The 22,224-nt window shown below is 41.5% G+C and overlaps 2 protein-coding genes across 9 annotated transcripts in view; one reads left to right on the forward strand and one right to left on the reverse strand.

Annotated features, from left to right (window-relative positions):
* Positions 1 to 7,405, forward strand: part of tjp1b (tight junction protein 1b) — a 56,846-nt gene extending 49,441 nt beyond the window's left edge. For 4 of the 8 annotated variants that reach the window (XM_069686974.1, XM_069686975.1, XM_069686981.1 and 1 more), the window contains 8 exons: positions 340 to 1,197; positions 1,583 to 1,674; positions 2,116 to 2,331; positions 2,440 to 2,576; positions 2,695 to 3,166; positions 3,287 to 3,504; positions 4,094 to 4,237; positions 5,646 to 7,405. In XM_069686974.1, coding sequence (XP_069543075.1) covers positions 340 to 1,197; positions 1,583 to 1,674; positions 2,116 to 2,331; positions 2,440 to 2,576; positions 2,695 to 3,166; positions 3,287 to 3,504; positions 4,094 to 4,237; positions 5,646 to 5,740 — 2,232 coding nt within the window. In that variant the 3' untranslated portion in view covers positions 5,741 to 7,405. The remainder of the gene's footprint in view (positions 1 to 339; positions 1,198 to 1,582; positions 1,675 to 2,115; positions 2,332 to 2,439; positions 2,577 to 2,694; positions 3,167 to 3,286; positions 3,505 to 4,093; positions 4,238 to 5,645) is intronic. The other 4 variants (XM_069686976.1, XM_069686977.1, XM_069686978.1 and 1 more) reach the window with 3 other exon arrangements.
* Positions 7,406 to 9,803: 2,398 nt separating this feature from the next.
* On the reverse strand, positions 9,804 to 19,972 carry LOC138612518 (long-chain fatty acid transport protein 2). Its single transcript, XM_069685829.1, has 10 exons — positions 19,495 to 19,972; positions 17,822 to 18,031; positions 15,957 to 16,115; positions 15,714 to 15,838; positions 15,423 to 15,617; positions 14,000 to 14,090; positions 13,505 to 13,703; positions 13,272 to 13,369; positions 13,036 to 13,166; positions 9,804 to 11,143 (listed from the first exon to the last, which is right to left on the reverse strand). The coding sequence occupies exons 1-10, from the start codon at positions 19,970 to 19,972 to the stop codon at positions 10,967 to 10,969; spliced, it is 1,863 nt and encodes a 620-aa protein (XP_069541930.1). The 3' UTR covers positions 9,804 to 10,966.
* Positions 19,973 to 22,224: the final 2,252 nt, after the last annotated feature.

The raw sequence follows: 22,224 nt of genomic DNA on the forward strand, positions 1-22,224 counted from the left end.
TTTTTTCACTGATCATTCTTGAAAGGCATCTTGTCAAACAGGCATTCAGAACTGTTGGATAATGGTCAAGGGTTTGCTTGTGTAATTGCACTTTAAATTGATGTTCATTTAATTAAATGGTCGAAGGGTTAATTTTCTAATGATTTAATTAATTTAAATCGTGTTTACTTCTTCGAGGTTTCAGTTTATTTCATAGAATTTAATCTTTAAGTTATTCTTAATCTGGTGTTGGGAAAGCATTTTCCCCTGACTGCTTTCGATTCTTCATTATGGTGGTGGTTGAAGCTCAAACCGATCAGGATAAAATGGATGTATTCATATCGTGTTGTTTCTTCACAGATGTACAAGAAAGATCTGTATAATATGGACGACCCTGTTCGAATCAACCACGGCCTGAAGCAGTCTATGAGCTACACTCACCAGCCGCCGTACCAGGACAAACAGCCATACCGCGAATACGACCACCCGCCTTACGGATACGATGGAGGCGGCTACACAGAACCAAAGCCTCACAACACTGACTCTCACCTGCACTACGACAACCGTGTGCCTCATTACAGCGAACAGTGGCCCCCCTATGACCAGCAGACCTCGTCCTCCCAGCCCGCAGGGTACCAGCCGGGCCACCAGCAACCCATGGGCTACAGCCCCCGCTCCCCCTACGACGACGGACCAGGAAGGGACTACAGCCCCCCTCAGCCGCGCTACGACGAGGCCCCACCGGTGGGCTACGACGGCAGACCACGCCACAGTAAACCTGGGCCCATTCGTTATGATGAGCCCCCACCCCCGCCGCCACCAGCTGGCTATGATGCTCGCTCTCCTTATGAGGTAGAACCTCATGGCTTCCCCATTAACTCGCCTCGATCGCCGGAGCCCCCAAAGCAGTATTTCGGAGATTCTGGCCTCAGGCCCACCTACATGCCCGGGCCAAACCGGGGCTACAAGCAAGGGATGCATGAGCCGATGATGAACTCTGAACCCACGATTCCCCCTCCGAAACCAGAGTCCCTGTCCTCGCCTGGTGAGCCGGCGATCACTCCGGGCTCCAAACCCCTCCCTCCTCCCCCCCGGGAAGACCTGGATGAGGACCCGGCCATGAAACCGCAGTCAGTGCTCAACAGAGTCAAGATGTTTGAGAATAAACGGTCTGTTTCTATGGACAGGGCGAAAGAAGGAGAGTCGTCAGCACTCAGGGTGAGTTCCAGCGTTATCCCGCTGTCTCCTCAAAGTGTGTAACATTTGAGCAGCCTGACAAAGTAACTCATTGTGACTCTAAATCATCAACTTTAAAGTTACTATATCACACTTCAGATTGTTCTTTTATATGCAAGTATTTCAAAGCAGCAAGAGATAAGTAACAAATCTCCATAAGGCCAAATTATGTTTTCCAAACTGCAGCTGCATCAGTCAAAAATCTGCAGCAGTGCAATGCTTCAAACTGCAAGCTGTTATTTAGTAAGGCTGGCCTGTGTGATGGCTGCACAGCGATAGATATGTGTGCATGCAGTCCGCTCATGTGCACCAAAATCTGGATTAGATGCAAGAAGCACTAAACAGACGCCATCTCTTTGTTTTCCAGCCTGCAGATGTTCCCAAACCTGCGAGTGCACCTGGCCCAGTGCTCAAAGCCAATTCCCTCAGCAACCTGGAGCAGGAGAAGTCCTCCTATAGGTACGTAGTCCACATTACAGCAGCTCGGGCTGCAGAATGGTGGCTGAAGGACAACTCGGAGATTCTTGCAAAGGCATCTTGGAATTAGGTTGTTGTTGTTGGAGCTCCACCTAGTGGACACAAGTCAGTGTGCAGCAGACTGAGCCTGAGGTGTGGGGAACAGAGGCATGAAGGACATGCAGAAGCCTGAAGTGTATCTGTTCTGTGTGTTAGCCGGGTCTTTAAAAACCTCACTGCAGCACAACTTTGATCTTCACCCTCTTGCTGACACTTTCATGTCATTAACTGGTCCTCAAAAGAGATCATTGTTTCTTACATCAGGAAGGAAATTACAGTCTTCAGTCTTCATTGTCCAGCGATCTTCAGGCTCATCCTGCTGTCTGTCCGTCCTCTTTAAATCTTTGCTGCTGTTTTACATGTTTCATTTTGCTTCCTCTGCAGGGCCCCTGAGCCACAGAAGCCCCACACTAAACCTCTGGATGATGTATTGCGTTCCAACCACTATGACCCAGATGAGGATGAGGAGTACTACAGGAAGCAGTTGTCCTACTTTGATCGCAGGAGCTTTGATAGCAAGGCCATGGGCCAGCCCAGTCCTGGCATCAACCGCTTCCATGATCTGCCTAAACCAGCTCAGCTGTCCTACCCTTACAACAGGTACAACAACTTCACCTCCTGCCAGCAGTGTTGGCTGACAACATATCCCCTTAGCCACACCTGCTAAGGATAATTGTTAACTGTATTGTTTGTGTCGACCTACTGCAGGGTTGAGTCTGCAGAGAAGGTGAGTCCAGTGGAGAAGAGATATGAGCCTCTGCCCCAAATCAGCCCCTCCTCTCAGTACGGGCCCCCTGTGTCCGCCATCCCACCTAACACACTGCCCAAGCTCAGCCCCGGTGACGGTAGGCTCACAAACGTTTCCTTGTCCTACTTCAGAGGGAAAAGAAATGTGAAAAATGTTCTTTACAACTTCTAAAAGCAATCATATAAGTGATCGTGCCTCTCTTCTAACTTCCACAGTGAACTCCATACCTGAGCCGCTGACATCGCCCAATCCTAAACCTGAGCTGGCAGCTCTCAGGCCGCCCAGCAGGGACGAACCAACGCCAGGTGGCTACCTGCCCCCGAGGGGCCCCCTCGATAAACCCCCAGTCAACGGCACAGATACAGCACCACCAAAGGCGCTGGGCGCTCCCGCTCCAACCAGCTATAACCGCTACGTCCCCAAGCCGTACACCAGCTCAGCTCGGCCATTTGAGCGCAAGTTTGAGAGCCCCAAGTTTAACCACAACCTGCTGCCCAACGACACACAGGTGAAGACTGACATCCTCAGCAAGCCCAGCGCGATCATAAACAGCGGGGGAAAGCCTCAGCTGTCCCCTCAGCCCCTCGATCACGACAGTGGCCTGGACACCTTCACGCGCACCATGGACAACAGGCCCAAATACCAGCACAATAACATCAACGCCATCCCCAAGGCCATCCCTGTAAGGTAAGAAGTTCTCAGAGGGTGAAAACAGACTCTCGTTTGTTCTGTGTCCTCTGCTGTGCATTAATCTCTGCCGACACTGTGATGACTGATGATGCCGACTTCTGTGCCTCCGCTCCTCAGCCCCAGCACGCTGGACGATGACGACGAGGATGAAGGACACACTGTGGTGGCCACCGCCCGGGGGATCTTTAACTGTAACGGAGGCGTCCTGAGCTCCATCGAGACGGGCGTCAGCATCATCATCCCCCAGGGTGCCATCCCCGAGAGCGTGGAGCAGGAGATTTACTTCAAGGTGTGCCGGGACAACAGCATCCTGCCCCCCCTCGACAAGGAGAAAGGTCTGTACCTGAGTTTCTTTATATACTAGCACAGCCCCTGCATCTGAGAAGAAAAGTAGTCTGTACAACAGGAAGTGTTTATCGATTTTAGAGGAACCACAACAAAAAAAGAGGTTGTGACTCATAATGTTGACTCTTAATAATATGCCATTCAAGTGTTTTTTTAAAAAGTGCTGAATCAGAACAAAGATTGTGTTATGAAACCTTTGAAAAGAGTGGCAGCGTGTACTTAACATTTGTTTATGATAAGAGGTCTGATGAGGGAACATTAAAGCCCTGTAGTGAAAGAACAGGTAGATAAAGAGCCGGTTTACAGGTGAGACAGCGGTCACACTATTAGTAACTCTCTGTTTAATAAAATCACATCCATGTCAGCAGTTATATTTAGAGGATATTTTTAAATTAACATTAATCCCCAGGGGAGTGCAGTCATTTAATTAACCTGGAGAGTCGGTTAACAGGTAATTCTCGTCCAGCGGCAGCGGGCTCCACTCCGCCTCTTGTTTGGCTAATAGATAATCCTGTGTGCTGATTAATCCCACGACGCTTTAATTTGTGGAATTCAAATCCTGTTTTTGCGTCCGTGCAGGAGAAACGCTGCTAAGTCCGCTGGTGATGTGTGGCCCTCACGGACTCAAGTTCCTGAAGCCGGTGGAGCTGCGCTTACCTCACTGTGCGTCTATGACCCCTGATGGTTGGTCTTTTGCTCTAAAATCCTCCGACTCCTCGTCGGGTACGCTGTCCTCTCTCTGTCCTTCGGGGTCTGTGGGCTTTGGTGATTAGAGAGGAGAGATTCTTGTCTGAATCATTTGAATCACCTCATCTGTTTTCCCTATTCCCCTCGTTTCTTCTTCATGCATGTGCCTATTAACTGCTTTCTTATTGTCATGCCTAATATGAGCTGCACATTCTAATCTTGGGCTCCTCCACAGTTATAATGAAGAAACACAACAACGCCACTAGAGCTGAAACAGTCAGTTATTAATTAGTGTCGGTCACAGAAAAACAATTAACTATTTTTATAATTTATTGTCTTTTTCCAACAAGCATGGCTTCCATTTTCTTCTTCCTGCTTTAGTTTAGTTTTTAAATGTGCGAGTGAACTAAATATCTTTGTGCTTCTGACTGTTTGTTGGACAAAACAAGACGTCTCGTTAGGAAACTGTGACGGGCATTTTCAAGTTAATTGAGACAATAATCAGCAGATTAATCACTAATGAAAATACATATTAGTTTCAGGCTTAAATGCATTTAACATGTATTATTGTTTCGATCATGTATTCTTAGCAGCAACATCGTGTTTATAGACGCCATTTTTATTGTCACTCACACTAGAAGACAAGCAGCTTGAGCCGCATGACCTCAGAAACACACACAAAGACTGTCAGGTACTGCAGCAATCTAAACAGCAGATTTGGTAGCATATATATTTATATAGGAAGTAACTGTGATTTAATATCGTAGAGAAATGTAAAGAAATTGGCAAAGAAAGGCAAGTTTATTTATAAAGCACCATTCATACGTAGAGCAAGTCAAAGTGCTGTACACATTCAAAAACAGAGCGTTATGACAGGCAGAAAATACAGAATACAAAATACAGTCAGAACATTCAGTTTATGTTTCTACTTAATTATAACTCGTCAGTTATAATTTTTCTTAGTTTTTAGAATTCCCAGAATTCATTCCTCTTGGCTCCCAGACTCCTTTATTTCTCCACACTTTTATTACCAGTACTCGTACAACAGTGTTAGAAACATAAGTTATAATAAGTTAGTTCCCTGAACCTTTCCTCTTAGTAGGTCCCAGACCCTGAATTGCTCTTTAATTATAACTCGTCAGATATAACTTTCCTTAGTTTTTACAGTTCAGGTAATTATTTTTCTCTTCCGTCCCAGACTCCTTCTAAGGTTATCACTTTCCTAGAATCATTTTTTTATCCATGAAAGTGATCCAATTATTCATAAAGCCTTATCCAATCAAACATACATAAACTACAGGACTTCATTTCCTGCATCATTTTTTACATTGAATCATCAAATGTAATGATACAGGTTTTGATTGAAACTCATTCTGTGTTTTCTGTATTTCAAAGAGTAAGGTCGTCGCTCCAGCCGCTGACCTCCTGTCTCTATTTCCTGCAGGTGATCCCAAAACCTGGCAGAACAAATCTCTCCCCGGAGACCCAAACTACCTGGTGGGTGCAAACTGTGTGTCAGTGCTCATTGACCACTTCTGAAGAGGGCAACAGCTGGCCTGTTACTGAATGTGATAAACAGGGGGCACCTCGGTGACCCCTGTCGTGCTCCCTCCGCTGGGTGAGGAGCACGATGTTGATGAAGTATGAACTTGATACTCTCACGTTGTTTACTGTGCCCAAAAACATGTTAAAAAAAAAAAGGAAAAAAACACACAAACACACACACAAGGAGAGTCGGAGGAGTCCAGCATCCCCAAGGCTGCACTCTTGTTTTTTCTTTCATTTGTTTTCGGTGCTTTCAAGGCTTGCAAAAAATAAAGATTAAAACAAGTTATTTAAACAAAAGGAACTGAAGTTGGAATGCATGACCAGTGCCACAGACTGAATAATCTCATTTTGACATTTTTAAGCTAATTTTGTAAAAGGTCAGCGCAGTGTAAGGACAAATGAGGATTTTCAAACTTGTTTAATATTGCAACAGGATTTTTGCGTACTGTAAAAAAAAAAGAAAAAACCTACATAAAAAAGAGACTCACAAACAGCAAAGTTGGTATATGCAAAACTTTTGTTTGTGAGCTCTGTGGTCATGCGTTTCACTCATGAAGGATCTCTGAGGACTTTCTGAGGCTCATGAAGGAAAAGACGAAAAAACAAGAAGATTAACGAAGGTTAAGTATTAGTACGAGACGCCCGTCTGTTCGGACGGGGCGCTCTCTCTTTAAAACTGATGTTTTTGTAGCAATGTTTTACCGTAGATAAATATACTGACTTGATTTTACAAACTCCTGCTGTCTAGAGATCTATGCATGTGCTATGACTCAGGTCCAGAAGCCTGCTACTACTAAGTTCAACACATGAAAATCCCATCGTACACTGCAAGCAGTGATGCCTTATCTGCATATTAACTTTTCAGTGAAACTTTAAAAACATCGGATCCTTCAGTTATCGCGATCACTACGGAAGAAAAAGTTGTCTCTGCATTTTCTCATAAACAGTGAACTCGGATTTAGCACACGAGAATAATTGAGGCTGATGAAAAGGTATGCTTTCTTTTACTGCTATGCATATGAAGTCTGAGAGAATACAAAAAAGCTAGAAGATGTTAAAAATGTGGCTGTACATATTGCTAGTATATGGCCTTGGTTCTCTGTAAATGAACTTTTGTACATCTTTGTTATTTTGTATAAAAGAGAAAATGTTTGTTTAAAAAAGAGAAAGCGGTTACATTGGTTATGTTTGTATTCTGGTTATACCCCTGAGCCTTGGAACTGACATAAGCAGTAATAAGTCCGACTTTTCTACCAACATATACACACACTACTTAAGGCATTTTTACTTAAGGTCAGAAACTTTTTATTCTTATTTACAAACTAGAGAAGTGCTTGGTTTAAATAATTTTAAAAGATGTAATTGAGGGGGTCTGCTGTGAAGAGTGGTCCCTTCCTTTATTTGTGATACTGGATGCTGTATTGTGTGCCCTGAAATGTATTTTTGTACTAATAGACAATTTATTATGGCACATCAGTACTATTTTCTTTTGATATGATAATACTGCTTCAACCCGACTCTAGTTTACTTTCCCGTGTGGCTGACATTCTTTTTATTTATTTTCATTTTTCTCAGTTCAATTGTTTGTTTGTTTTCCTTTGCAACACATTTCTAAGTATACCACTGTATTAATAAATAAATTCATTTTTAAAGTAACTGCTCCTTGGATCAGTGTGATGTGTTGAGCTCAACTTCCAGATGTTTTGCGTATCGACACACCCAGATTGTTATCCTGCCAAACAGCTCGGAGAATTCCTACGTGGGTTGACAAGTTGGCGATTATTATCGGCGTGTTTGATTTACGTTTTGTGTCTTCCGCAGCTGCGTCTCAATCTGTTCCACATGTAAAACCGGCAAACTGAGCTGTTGGTTAGATTATTGTGCACACACAGTAAAATTAGTGCAGACTCTCTTTATTTACATTTAGTTAATGACATGCATCCGGAATTTCTGGCGCCCAGTTTTCAAACAGTTTAATCTGCATCTGGGAATCCCTTTTTTTGCAATCCAGGATCATCTAATCCGTGTTACTTCTGTCCTGGTTTTTCAAAGTTAAACTGGATTGGATCAACCTGAATCAGATGCAGACTTTTTAGGATCTCTGAATCTTACTCGTGCTCTAAATGGGACTCCATACTACCTTCTTCGTCCACATGGGTCTCTAAAATCCACACAAAATTTAAGTTCCTCACAGTTTAAATCTAATATTTTGTTTAACATTGACAGCTTCTTGTGATTCTGAGGACAAAATCCTTATTTGTTTACTTACTAATGTCTCCTATGTGACTGCAGCGACAGCAATTTAAGAGCAAAATATAAAGAAAATGTAGAGAGTATTAACTTAATTGTAAAAAATGCTAAAATGTTTAACCAAATTAAAAAGTTCTGCTATACTGAAATCCGGCCTGAGTCCACCCCTCAGCAAGGATCAGGGTGGCCCTGTTTAGATCAAAGTTACCCAATCCTACTCTAAAGTTTTGAACAAAACAAACTGGACGTTTCATCCTATTTGTTCATCTGACCTTTGCTCGTTCTCTTTCAGTATTGAATCAAAAATATGTTGCTGTTGTTTTTAAAGATCCCCTCCAGACATGTTTGGAGGCACGTGACAACAACAAACACTAATTTGCCAGTTACTTAAACTAAATCTGATCCAATACACCAGTCCTGAAATACATGTCATGTTCTGGTTGTGTTCAAACTGTCTCAGAGACCCTACTGTGGGCAGACAAAATAACCACTTGTCAATAGTTAAACCTTAAACTACAGTTGAATCAACACCTCGTAGTAGTGTAGTATTTATATTTATTGTAAGACCTTTTATGAGACAACAAGGTGTCGACTATAAACTGACAATAACTCATGTCTGATAAGGTTTCCCAAATCCTACACACTTAAATCTATTTGTGTAAAATGATATTTTATTTACAATGTTTTCACAAGATACAAGATGTCTCTCCTGGGCACTGTAGGGTTACACACCTGAGTTTCATGCTGAACCAGGCTTCAACCCTACTTGTGATGTCACAAAATACAGCTCACACTTTTAATCTGAGATCCAAAGAAGGAAAACCGTTTTTTTTCTCAGCAGATTGTGTCAAACAACATTCTGCACAGTAAGCTCAGAGTTCAACTCGGGTTACGAAAAACTCATTTACAAAATTAAAATAGTTTCAACTTTCTCCTACTTTGTCTTTCAAAACAGCTGATTTCCCCGACTTTGACATTTGTGCCATGAGTCACGTGATCAAGCTTGTGACACAGTCTGAGTATCTCTTTATGTCAAAGGTTGTGTTAGTCCATCACATAGATTGTATCAATGGTCGTTCACCCCGGCAGAGTCAGTCTCTGTTCCCAAATGTGGTTGCATGAGCCGATTCATGGAGAGCAGAGTAACCCAAAGACCCCAACAATCCTTAACTCAGGTTACATGATAAAGCTGCAGTGCACACAGGCTGATAAAGCAAAGACCGGCTGCTTTACGTAACACAGGAGCAAAGGTTCACTGATTAACAGGTTGTACAATATGTCTCAGAAGTAGCTTAAGTTAGAAAGAAGTTAAGTTATTATAAACATCTTGAATGAAGAGAGTCATGGGATAAAGAAAACCACAAGTTTTATTAAAACTACAACAGTGGCAATGAGAAACACCTGTATATTACACGCCGTCAACATGTCAAACATTTCATGAACTGAAGAGATGCACGGTGAACGAGTTAGTAACAAAGTGGTCTCTTACAACATGATGTAATGATTCACAGCGAGTCTGTCCCTGAGATTAGTTAAATGTTACAAAAGTCAAAAAGCGGTCGTTTGTCTTCATGTTAGATTCTACTTATGGATCAGCGACCCTCTTTGCTCTTCACAGACAATCATAAAGGATTCTTATCGATTAGTGATTTCAATTTTAATCCAGGATGTTAAAGATAACACTTCAAATATTCATAATAAATATTTTATACTTGACGCTCTTCATACCTGCAAATTTGCTTTTCTGCAGTACTGAATTCTACCTCATTATATTTTCCGTTTGTTCAACAAATCAAACCCTTTTGTTTTCCCTTAAGGATCATTGTAACTGATTATAATACCTGTTATTGTGTCATATACTGTGACACTGTGGACAGAAGGTTAATAATAATAAACACAACATATCACTGTATGCTGATGACATCTTTCAGGTGACAGATTCAGAAAATTCAACGTCACTTTTATTTAGTAAAATAGAACAATTTGAAAGATGTTCAGGATACAAGGTTAGTTTTAACAAATCTAACGCTTGTCTTTTATTTCTTTAAGTCCCTTTCATTGGACACCAGGTTTAAAAAAACATGGGAATAAAAATTAAACCACATTCATCCACTGAATCCGTTTTGGACATACGACATCACCTGAAACCTTGTTAACAATATGTCAGATACATGTCAGATATTTAATTAGAAAAACAGGTATATTAACACATTTTACATGCTTTTATTTTGATAAAAATAATCATCTATCTTAGTCATCACCTGGACTAAATATAAGAATTTAAACCATAAAAATAAGACTAGAAAAACATAACTGGGCATGAACTTTTTCGAGACCTTTGGTTCCCATTCTTTGTGATCAATAGTGGACTTGGAAAGTTTCTCTCTGAGCCTTCATGGATACAGCAACATCATAACTTGTGTTGTAACAACTCTATTGCTAATTCTGTTCTGTTTTCTTTGTTCCTCGCGTAAAGAACTCGTGTGTGTGTGTGTGTGTGTGTGTGTGTGTGTGTGTGTGTGTGTGTGTGTGTGTGTGTGTGTGTGTTTACTTGTGTGGTTAGCGCTGTCGCCTCAAAGCTAGAAGGTTCCTGGTTCGAACCCCAGTTTGGGCGAAGTGGGCCTCTCTGTGTGGAGCTTACATGTTCTCCTCGTGCATGTGTGGGCTCCTCCCGCAGTTCAAGAACATGCTCGTTAGGTTCACAGGTGACTCTAAGTTGCCCGTACATGTGAGTGTGAGTGTGAAAGGTTGTCTGTCTGTGTTTCAGCCCTGTGAGTGGCTATCAGTCCAGGATGTACCCCGCCTGTCCTCCCCTGCGAGCCTGAGCAGGATAAGCAGTGTAGATAATGGATGGATGGATTGTACAGATGTGTTGGCTGTTTGCTTAACCACTGGTGCTGGTTATTGAGCTGCTACTTTGTAAACACACGGCCCGTTTTGTTAAAAGAGACTGCTTTAAGTTCCTTGTTAGAGCTTTATCTCTCTTACAGCGATCGCTCTGTAGATCTCCTCGGTCATGGGAACAAACACCTTTTTCTCAGCATCTAAAAAGTATAAAGGATCTGTGATCTGAGCGGGGTTGAATCCTTCCTCCACCAGCTTCACTTTCTTCATCTTGAACGTCCCCGTCATCTCCAGGCAGGGCTGCAAACACAGATTGTAAATATCAGAAATATGTTGGTCCAACTTTAGTTTTAAAAATAGCAACAAACAGAAGAGAAACAACAGACAACAGTAGTGATCAGTTATCAGGCGGACGTCTCGCAACCACGTTGCTTTCATCATCAAGGTCCTTCAGTGCTTCTGCTACTAACTTATTCTGTCACTTGCAGACAGCTGACTCATTCTTTAAAGCCACAGTGATCTTTCACTGCCTCAAGATAATTACCATAAAATGATCAGAGTCAGTTCGACACAGTGAGATGAACATATTTTAGAAAAGAAACAAGAGAAGTGACGTCAGATCAGTGAGCTGGAGTTTATGGTTAGAAATAAGTATCAACTTATGATAACATTTGACGGTCAGGTTCTTCAACAAGAGAGAAAAAACACAGTGACAACCTTGTGGTTGTACAAAATGGCCAAGCAGGTTAGTTGCAGTTTTTGCCCAGACTCTTATCACACATGTAGTGAAGACTGAAGGAATTTATTAAGGTACTAAGTGGATTGTTTGACTAAATGGAAGTTTGTTCTGACTTCAGTGAATAGTTTCCACTGAGAAAGGCTATATTCAATTTGGGATTATTTACAGAACCCTGACAGAGATAAAGCCTTCACAGGAATGGGACGTATGAGGTAACACTAACTTTGATCTATGACCACAAAAATGTAATCAATTCAGGCTCGAGTATGTGTGGACCTTTGTGCCAAATATGAAGAAATCCCCTCAAAGCTTTCATGAGATACAATCATCATCATCATCATTTTAATTTATATATACGTTTTTATCAGACTTAGTGTTGAATGTTTTTACATTTATGGCTAAACAACCCAACAATCATGACTCCCCGATTAGATACCTGATATTTGTGGTAAATTTGGTTTGACAAAAAAAAAACATTTAGCCATTTTGAAAGTCAACAATTTCCGCTCAATAAAATGATGATTACTCTTTTACCCAAAAATGCAGAAGATTTGGGGGACTTCAGCCCTGAGTAGAGTCTGCAGTTTAGCTCACAGGCTGCAAACACCCCCAAAAAACTTAACCAGGTAGGAAGGCCAACGTGTGCGTTGCCTGAGAGGCAAAATCCAGAGCATAATGGTTATAACTGAAGGACACTGAGAGGAGCATCTCAATGTTTGATAAGCTCAGAGCCCCTGTTGTCTGGATTCTGCCAGTTTGACAGGGAACACAGTTTAAACATTTTTAAGTGAACAGAGCAAAATAAATGTTTAAACTTTAGGGAGACAAAAATATGTTTTTAAAAAGTGGAAATAACACACAAGGGCATCAAGAGAGACGGTGGTGGATTGGGGAATCCCTCTAACATCCCTTCATCTTTTTAAAGCAGAATGCTTTGCAGTTTGTAATGTTGGCCCCCTCCTCCCCGGCTCAAGGACACCAGAAGCTTCGTCTTGGATATATGTTTACGATGTGGCACCTGGTCGCTACATTTTTACAGAGCCAAGTCCTCACACTCTGTTGGCTGTTTTGGCTGGGGGCTGCAAACGACTGCTTATAGGTAGTTGCCAGAGACAGAGACCAGGCTCACACACTTGTAGAGGGTCATAAGTGATTTGTTGTTCTTTTTAGGAATATATTACTCATGCCGCTTTTGAATAATTCATTATATGACAGCTTTTATAGGTAAACTATACATTTTAGCAGCTCCAAGTGTCAGCATGAGCGGCCTGTTTGAAAATGATTCCAGCTTTTTCCACAGAAAATAGCTAGTTCGTGATATTTGATTTCAAAGGATGATAAGAAGAAATCTTCCGCAATCAGCCCGCCACGTTGGTCGATCAAAGGGAAACTTTTATCAAAAAAACACTGCAGGTGCAAGGAGAAAGAGTGTGTAGCAACTGTTTTTTCTTACCTGGATCCTGATGAATCGAGGTCTTGCATAAGCTGGGAGGTAGTTGACGACCTGCTTGTAAGTGTCAGAACAGTCAAAATCTTCTCCTTCTTTCAAAATGATAGCTGCCATGCCGATCCGCCCCTCATGACCTTATCAGACAGATCAATAAAATACGTTGGAGATATTTTAAAAAAGAACAGCATAAAGCATTTCATCTTTCTCTTTGGTAAGATTTCTGACATCAGTGTCTTTACCTTCAACTTTGACCCCATACACATTTGCCTCCGAAATGCACTGAGCCATGGTCAGAATGTCTGCAACCTCTGAGGTGGCCACGTTCTCTCCTTTCCATCTGCCACAACAAACAAGCACAAACACAACATGTCATCCACAATAACTTAACGACAACTTCTCAAGCGTGCAGTATTATTAGTGAAAAATAAAACAATGGCACTGACAGATTAACACAAAATGAGTCACAACTTGCCTGAAAGTGTCACCGACACGATCCTGAAAGTACACAAAGTTCTCGTCATCAACCCGGAGCAAATCTCCAGTGTTGAAGTAAAGGTCGCCTTTTTTCAACACGTCATGAAGCCTCTTCTTCTCAGTCTGCTGTTTGTTTCCAGCGTATCCAACAAAGGGTGACCTCTGAGTAACCTTTCCCACCAAGAGTCCCGTCTCACCTGAAGAAAAGAAACATGAATGGTGATGCCTTCTGGATGCTTGTTTTTTTCAACCAACAATTAAAAAGTTCAACCAGATTAAAATTTACAAAAGAAAAATGTTAAAAGCAGCACATTTTTGCAGCTAGCATTTATTTTTTGTGGATTTTATAAAGAGACAATTAAGTAATATATTGTCAACATTCTTGTTGGCATTGTGGATTAATAGTTTCAGCTCTCAAAATACCAGATATGGTACTGCTGCTTTCTGTGAATAAGAAAACACAGGTATGTTTCCACCTCTGATATCATCTCACCTCTGGCTGCTTCGATGCACAGACCCTCAGAGTTCCTGACAGGCTCCTCCTTCTCAATGTCAAACTTGATCAGAGTGTAGGGGAAGAAAAACTACAAAGAAACAAAATTGAAATCTTTATTGTTTGTGAATACTTAATGGACTACAGTTGTCAAAGTTTAGCTTTGCTGGTTTAACAAAGCTAATTGTTTACAGATATGCTCGCAGCTTTGGCAGGTGGCACTGAGAGACAGTAGTGCTTTCAGTTAAATGCTTAAGTCGGTATACAACATGCTCCAAATGACAATGCTAACACACTGATGTTTTAATCTTGTTTGTGAATATTTAACGACTACAGTTGGGTTTAGTTTTGCTAGCTGAACCTACGACTCAGCCATGCTAGCAGCTTTTCTAGGCTTTACTTTCACACAGCTGTAAGCTAAAATTAATTAATTTAAAAATTAGTTTAGAAAGGTGTATTGTTTGTGAAAACTTGATAGACTGTAGTGGACGCAGTTTAGCTTTGCTGGTTTCAAGAGTTTACAGCTTGGCTAGTAGCTTTTCTAGGCTTTACTTTAACACAGCTTTGAGCTAAATGTCAAAGTCAGCATGCTAACATGCTAACAATGACAATGCTAACACACTGATGTTTTAATCTTGTTTGTGAATACTGAACAACTGCAGTTGATAGGGTTTAGTTTTGCTAGTTGAATATACAAGTTTACAGCCATGCTAACAGCCTTTCTAGGCTACACTTTCACATAGCTTTGAGCTAAAAACTACTGTCAGTAAAATGCTCACAATGATGCTAACACAAATGATTAGCGGTTGAAGGTTTAACCATGTTGTAATTTTAATTTAGAAAGGTGTATTGTTTTTGAATACTTGAAAGACTGCAGTGGACGCAGTTTAGCTTTGCTGGTTTCATGAAGCGAAGAGTTTACAGCTAGGCTAGTAGCTTTTCTAGGCTGTACTTTAACACAGCTTTGAGCTAAATGTCAAAATCAGCTTCTAAAATGCTCACAATGACAATGCTAGCACAACAATATTTAAAAGGTGTAGTATTTAAACCATGTTCTACATCTCACTTAACAAATCAGCATGCTAACATTTACAATAAGCACACAACAAAGTACAACTGCGGCTGTTGTGTGTTGTTTGTTGTTTAAGATTTAAAGGTATTTTAAAGGTAACAAAATAAAGGGGACCTTATGGGAGTGCTAGACTTAACAATTACTAATCACCAACATAAAATTTGACTAGCAGGAAACAGGGATGTGTGTCCCAAATGTCACGGCAATCTATTCAAAGTTTTTGAGATCATTCACTAAATTCGCTCATAGTTCATTAAAGAAATTTGGACAATTCATCCATTACAGTACGTAGATATAGAGGTTTCTGTCTGGCCCAAAGGAGTGGACTGCGAGACATGTTCTTCTGCTCACCCTGTGGACAAAGTTGACTCGGCCAACTGCACCGATCTTGGATGTGTAATTGATGAAGCCGATGTTTCCCTCCGTGGCCGCGTACAACTCTTTGACTTGGATATCCCCAAAGCGATTCAGAAACTCAGACCAAATGTCTGTCCGGACGCCGTTTCCAATGGCGAACCTCACTTTGTGGTTTTTGTCATTGTCTTTCTGCAAACAGCCAAAGACAATCAAAGCTCCACATCTTCTATCAAAATAATGCTTCATTCATTTATCCAGACTCCATAACCAGACCACAGATTTTACCTTGGGTGTGTTGCAGAGGTAGCGCATTGTTTCCCCAATGTATTGCACCACTGTCACATTATACTTCCTGCAGTCGTCCCAGAACTGAGAGGCGGAGAACTTTCTCCTCAGAAAAATGGTCATACCTTAAAGTAAAATAATTTTACAGCTTTTTAGTTTAATGCAAAATATACCTCTCCTTCATAAGTACACATTCCAGGTGTGTTAAAGCTTTTGTTGTTATTGTTAAAAGAGGATTTTTACCTCTCTCGATGCCTCCGACCATCCCGATGAGGAAGCCAGCACTGTGATAGAGAGGCAGATTGATGTAGAAGATGTCCTCTGCTGTGACTCCACACGCCGCCTGGACGAAGGAGGCGGCCCAAATCCTCTCATGGGTGACAACAGCTGCTTTAGGCAGACCTTCCAATTTATAAAGAATAATAAATCATGTCAGGCTCCTCAGCAGGTACAGTTAGTATGAGGTATATGACACTTTTAAAAGGTAAGAAAAGGGATCTTAAAACACCTACAGAGACTTCTTAACCCTCTCCTGCAGTAAGAAGTTAATCTCAGCCTTTTGGCATTTTTCACATCTGTTTTGATTTTATGCCTCGCACATTTACTGTCCTGTTTCACCCTCACCTCATTAGCACACAACGATACTGTCCCATTAGGGAACTAAAAACAGTAATAAAAAGAGAAGTTACAATGTGACGTACATCTGAGAGTTCATCAACACAAGCAACGATCAGGAGGGAACGAAGTCACCAAGTGCCAAAAAAAAGCTTCAAGTGCGATCGGACACTGGTGCCAACAGGCAGTGTTTAGGGCGTTTTTTTTTTAATAATAATAATAATCATCATCAGCAACATCAACAAGACCAGTATAGTCATCATTATCATCATGAAAATCCTAGTCAGCGTAAACTACATCCCGTCATCATCGTCATTCAATAGCATCAATATCATTAAGTGCAGAGGTGTCCATGAAAGGGCTGGGTCTTTAGCTTCTTCTTAAAGGTGAAAGGGACTCTGTGGACTGAATGGAGTTTGGTAGTGCGTTCCACCACCGGGGACTTCTGAGGAGAAGAGTCTAGTTAGCGACTTAGGGCCCTGTTGTGATGGGAGTACCAGGCGTCTTTCATTGGCAGAGCGTAGTGGGCAGGACGGAGTGTAGACCTGGATGAGGGCGTTCAGGTAGGCAGGAGTCGTTTTTGTTGCTGTTTTGTAAGCGAGCAACAGGGTTTTGAATTTGGTGCGAGCGGCGACTGGGAGCCAGTGGAGGGATATGAGCAGTGGAGTGACGTGCCATTTTGCGCTGATGCGTTCTGGATCAGTTGCAGAGGTTTGAATGTGCATGCAGGAAGGCCTGCCAGTAGGGAGTTGCAGTAATCTATGTGTGATATCACGAGAGCCTGTACCAGCAGTTGTGTTCCTGATGTTGTACAGGGCAAATCGACCTGACAGCAATCGAGGCCACATGAAACTCAAAGGTTAGCTGGTGGTCAATTGTGACGCCCAGATTCCTGGTAGACTTAGTGGGTATGAGTTCAGTTTCTCCATGCTGGATATTGATCTGTGGTTGCATAGAGGGACTGGCTGGGATGACAAGGAGCTCAGTCTTGGATAGGTTGAGCTGAAGGTGGCGTTCTTTCTTCTTTTTAGATATATATCTACAAGGCATGACGAGATACGTGCCGAGACTGTAGTGTCGTCTGGTGGTTGATTGATGCTGAGAGACTGAAACTCAAGTGCTCAGCCATAACAAAGCCGGACAACGACCAATTACCATATCAATTCAAAGCAGTTTTGTCTTACGTAAGCTGACTGCAGAAACCTTCCTATCTTCAAGATCAGAGCTTGTTCTGTTAAGGTCAACTGCCCCCCACTTAAGCAGAATCAATGGTATAAAAGTGGTGATTAAATATTAGAAACACCTCTCATCATGACGCAAATAATTTAACAAAACGACTCAAAAAGGTTATGAAAACTTTTCCACAAACTGAACATTATCACCCTCATGATGGATTACCTAATGTACCTCATAAATAGACAGCTAGTTATACTTAACATGGCTGTCAGTGCAGACTGTTTGTCAGTTGGTGTCAGACGAGTTTCCCGGTGTACCTGTTGTTCCTGACGTGTAGATGTACAGAGCGGTGCTCCTAATGTTGATGTTGGCTCTGACGTCTCGGGGCAGCGGCTGATCCGAGGCCTGTGAGATCTTTTCAGACAAAGCGTTGATGCCCTGGATGCTGCAGGCGTCAGAGAGGACGAACACAGTGATACCCTGCTCCCTCAGCGTTGGTAAAACCTCCTCCACGGCGTCCAGCAGCTCTGTAAACACAGAGAGGCATTCAGTCACTCTGCACATGCAGGCATGTCAAGAGTAAACTGTTGCGCAATGCAGCACATGTAGACCTGTTTTTCCTGATGAGTTGTCCTTATACATGAAACATGTTTTATATCGCCTTCATTTTTAGAAATGTTCACTACGAGAAAAACACTTGTTGTTAAAACCGGGTTTAGTTGGAAACAAAAGAGACCGATGATTGCAAACTTTACACTCAAGGTGGAACAAATCTGTTTTGCTTTATGCTGTGGGGATGATGAGATCATGTGTTTTAGAATATACATAATGTTGGTATCTGTAAATCCCAAATGAGCTATTTAAACAATACATTTAGATTTACAGTTTATTATTCGGTACATTTGGTCTATACTTCTCACTTCTAGTGCACACTGTAGATCATTAACAGCCTTTAAAATGGGGTAAAATGCTGATCAGAACTGTCTGTCAGATCTATTCATAAACTAATAGCACCACAGTGGCCCAACATGGACATGAGGAGCCTGTTAATGTTGTTGCTTGTTAGAGAGAGATTCAGTTACTACTTTCACTACTCTCAAGTAGTTTAATCCACCAGAGCCGAGGTTGGATGATCAACCAGGCGATCTACTTTGGAAGTATCTGCAGATCTGTTTGGTAAGACAAAATTACAACTGAGATATCATAGCAGGACTGGCTGGTTTCTGGGGCTTACGATTAGATATAATGAAGCTACCACGTGCAGCCTGCTGTTTGTTCTCTAGCTGACAAGCACCTGAAGGTTACCGGATACACTACATGGGGTGCTTATCAAACCCTTTGTATGTGAATTTCAGGTCTGCAGAATCATAACCTGCAAGGTAAATAACTGTGATCGAGTAAGAAACGTTGTTCAGAAGTAGAATAAAAGCTGCATACAAGATAAATACTTTCCACCACTGGAAGCTAGACAACCTGGATGACCTGAAAGGACCTCATAATCACACTCAGGATCAGCTCTATAGGCCAAGAATGTGGATGCATTAAAGAGATTTACTCCGTTGTTTTTCTGTTGATCTCGGTCTACTTGCACAGAAACAGACATAACAACGTTATAAATTAATGTTATTCCTCAATTCACCATTTTAATTTGACCTTATTCTCCACCTTATTTTAAATATACATTTAAAAAGCATGTAATATGTATTTTAAAAAGCCTGTAAGCTACAAATAATAAAAATAGTGCCTTAAACATATTTAAAGAAAACAGAGTGGATAGACGTGTACAGTTTATATATGATGAGGATTTATATGAATGCGTTTTAAACTGGAGATAGTGGCTGTAGAGGTGTTACAGGGTTATTGATACAGATTGGCTCATCAAAGACAGCTTAATTGAACTTTGACCCTCAGGTGTAAGCAACAGGCGAGCAATGGTGAAGGAAACCAAGCAGAAGACCCCCCACCCTTCATGTATGACTTTAAATGTTACCTGGAGAGGCGATGAGGACTTTGGCCCCGCAGCAGGAGAAACAGTGCAGCAGAGACTTGGATCTGATGTTAAAGTTGAGCAGAGCAGCGGGGCAGCCCAGTTTGGCCAATCCGAGCCAAGTCCACACATAACTGGGCTCGTTAGCCAGAAAAAGGGCGACAGAGTCCCCCTCCTTGAGCCCTGCTTCAGCCTGCAGAGCTCTGGCCACCTTGTTGCTCTGTTTGTCCACGTCTCCATAAGAAAACTCTCGACCTTCAAAGTGCAGAAAGATCTTGCGGGGATCTTTCTTCACTACATCCAAGAAGCGGTCCACGATGCTGTAGAAAGGTTTGACTTTCTTGTATTTGACGAGCCTGACGCCGAGTTTGAGGCTCCTCAGGATGTAGGCGCAGTCCTCGCTGAAGTATGGGAAAAGTGACTTAAGGAAAGCAAAGAGCAGAATAGCCAGTCCGGCTAACACGGTGAACCACATGTACATTTTGCAGAGCGCACTACACCGGACTCATATGTCTGTTCGTCTGCCTGTCTATCTGACAGTGAGGAGAGGCAGAGGAGGGAGGAATAAAGCACCTCAGTGTGATTTGTGACAAAGTTCACCCACTCGGTTCTGGGCGGTGCTCAGATCAGACCAGCCCTCCTTCATTCCCAGAATGTTTTCGAGTTGCCCGATCGGGTGTTTCCTCGTCCAATCTGAACTGATTTAGCACCATGTCCCTCCCATGTATATTCATGTGATTGTCAGAGGTGGAAGTGCCAAAATACCAAAATAAAAGTCCGGATTTAGTGGAATTTCAGAGAACAGTGTTAGTGTTGTGTTGTTTGGTTATCTTTAGCAGGTAAATGTTTATCAAGTTTGTGAATTTATATTCATCATTTTGTGTACTCCTGGGTACCTCCTGAGTTTCTCCTTGGGGTCAGTGACGGCTGATATCACACTTTCAGTACATTTTGTATCGAATAAGTATCTGAATCTGGAAAGTTAATAGAGTTACGAAAAAATGTAGTTAAATGCAAAAAGTCTAGTGGATTAGAAGTTTAAAGTAGCAGGAAATTGTAATAGGCTACTTAATTAAAGTAAAACTACCCCAGAATTGTACTTCAAGCTGCTGTGAGGAACTTTCGGTTGTTGCTTACCTCTTACCTCTTATCTTTTTGCGGATTTTGTCCTGTACATGCTTTAATGGTGATTTTTAACAAAGAAAATCTCATCCTGCTTTCTGTTAACAGCCATATGTATCACTCACTTTACATTTTTGCCCTGGAAAATGTGAATTCAGGGGTAGTTTCGGGTCTTTGTTTTAAAGGTTTCAGGGATTTAATTCACATAGGAGTATCCTAAAATAGGCTTTACCATGTGGTTACTTCATTTAGACTAATTATTTGTTAAATTACCCAAAAACAATTTATATTGTGATAATTTATCATATCGCCCTGGATATGGCAAACAGCCAGGTAAAGTGAAGAGAGTAATGAATGAATGTATTTTATTTTACCTTTATTAATTATTACTTACAGTTGAGCAGACGCCTCTTCATTCTTTCCTGTATATAATAAATCTAAATGACTTTTAAGCGAACATATTCAAATTGCATAGGGCCTTTATTTAGGTGAAACTCCCGTAGAAAGGATCAGCCCAGCAGAATACGACGATACCTTTTTATCACTCTTGTATCAGTCTCCTGTTTTTCCGTTCAATTTGGTTTCTTATAAAGTCATACAAACTGTCAGACCTCATGAAAGAAGCTCGGCAATTCACCACAAGTTGCACCTGCGACGCCTACAGGTTTGCGACACTCTGCTGCAGTTTATTTCCTGATATATAAAGGGTTATAAAGAGCCGGTAGGATCAGAAACCCTGGTGTGTTTATAATATAGAGTCATTAACCCACTACAGAAACTCTGCACATGGCAACCCTCATAAAAATATCCGCAATCTGACAAAGTTGTGGGCGTGCACTCCTTGCAGCTAGATTAAGGTGAGGGACGCACGCACGTACACCAGCTATCAAAGCCTGTTGTTACGTGACCTGTCTCATGTTGTGATGATTTCTTTTTGCTGATGTACAAACTGTAGTTTGCCCGTGTAAGGCAAGGCTGTAATGAATGATGACTCTTTTCATTACTTATTAGTGTTTTCATTCATTAAATTAAATAATAAATCTAGGGCAATTTGAATTTCACACACAAGACCTTTTTGTTGTGTTAAATTATTTACTGCTTTAATTGCTGTTGTATAAAAAAAGGCATATTAATTGTATGTCGTAGCAAAAGGGAGAGTGGTTTCTGATGCAGGAGCTGCTCTGCACAAGTTTAAATGTTAAACTGTTGGTGGTGCCGGGGGGATCATCAAACGTAGGAGTCCTGTTGAGAAAACACCTGCGTACCGTGGAAACAATTAGACCATTGGGTCTGTCTCAAAAACATTACCTGTCGATGCTGCCAGTAAGCTTCAGTCAGTACGCATCAAAGGAGGAAAGGTCAGTTTGTGCATTGGGAGAAACACTTTGCTATAATTAAAAAGGACAATACACATTTATTGAAAGTTCATGGAGTACACTGTGTTTTCCAATATACCTTTCACATTATGTAAAAACACACCAATTACATGTGATTATTTCAAGTAAAATAGGTGAAGGAAAGTGTTATGTTTCATTTTTAATTATCAGAAGTTATTTATTGAGGTTTCAGCTTGCAGTGGGAAGGTCTCTTTGTCGGAGCACATGGGCAAGA

The sequence above is a fragment of the Semicossyphus pulcher genome, unplaced genomic scaffold (genome assembly GCF_022749685.1).
Source record: "Semicossyphus pulcher isolate SPU_LCO1_2020_fin unplaced genomic scaffold, fSemPul1.0.p SCAF_8, whole genome shotgun sequence".
Taxonomy (NCBI): Eukaryota; Metazoa; Chordata; class Actinopteri; order Labriformes; family Labridae; genus Semicossyphus; species Semicossyphus pulcher.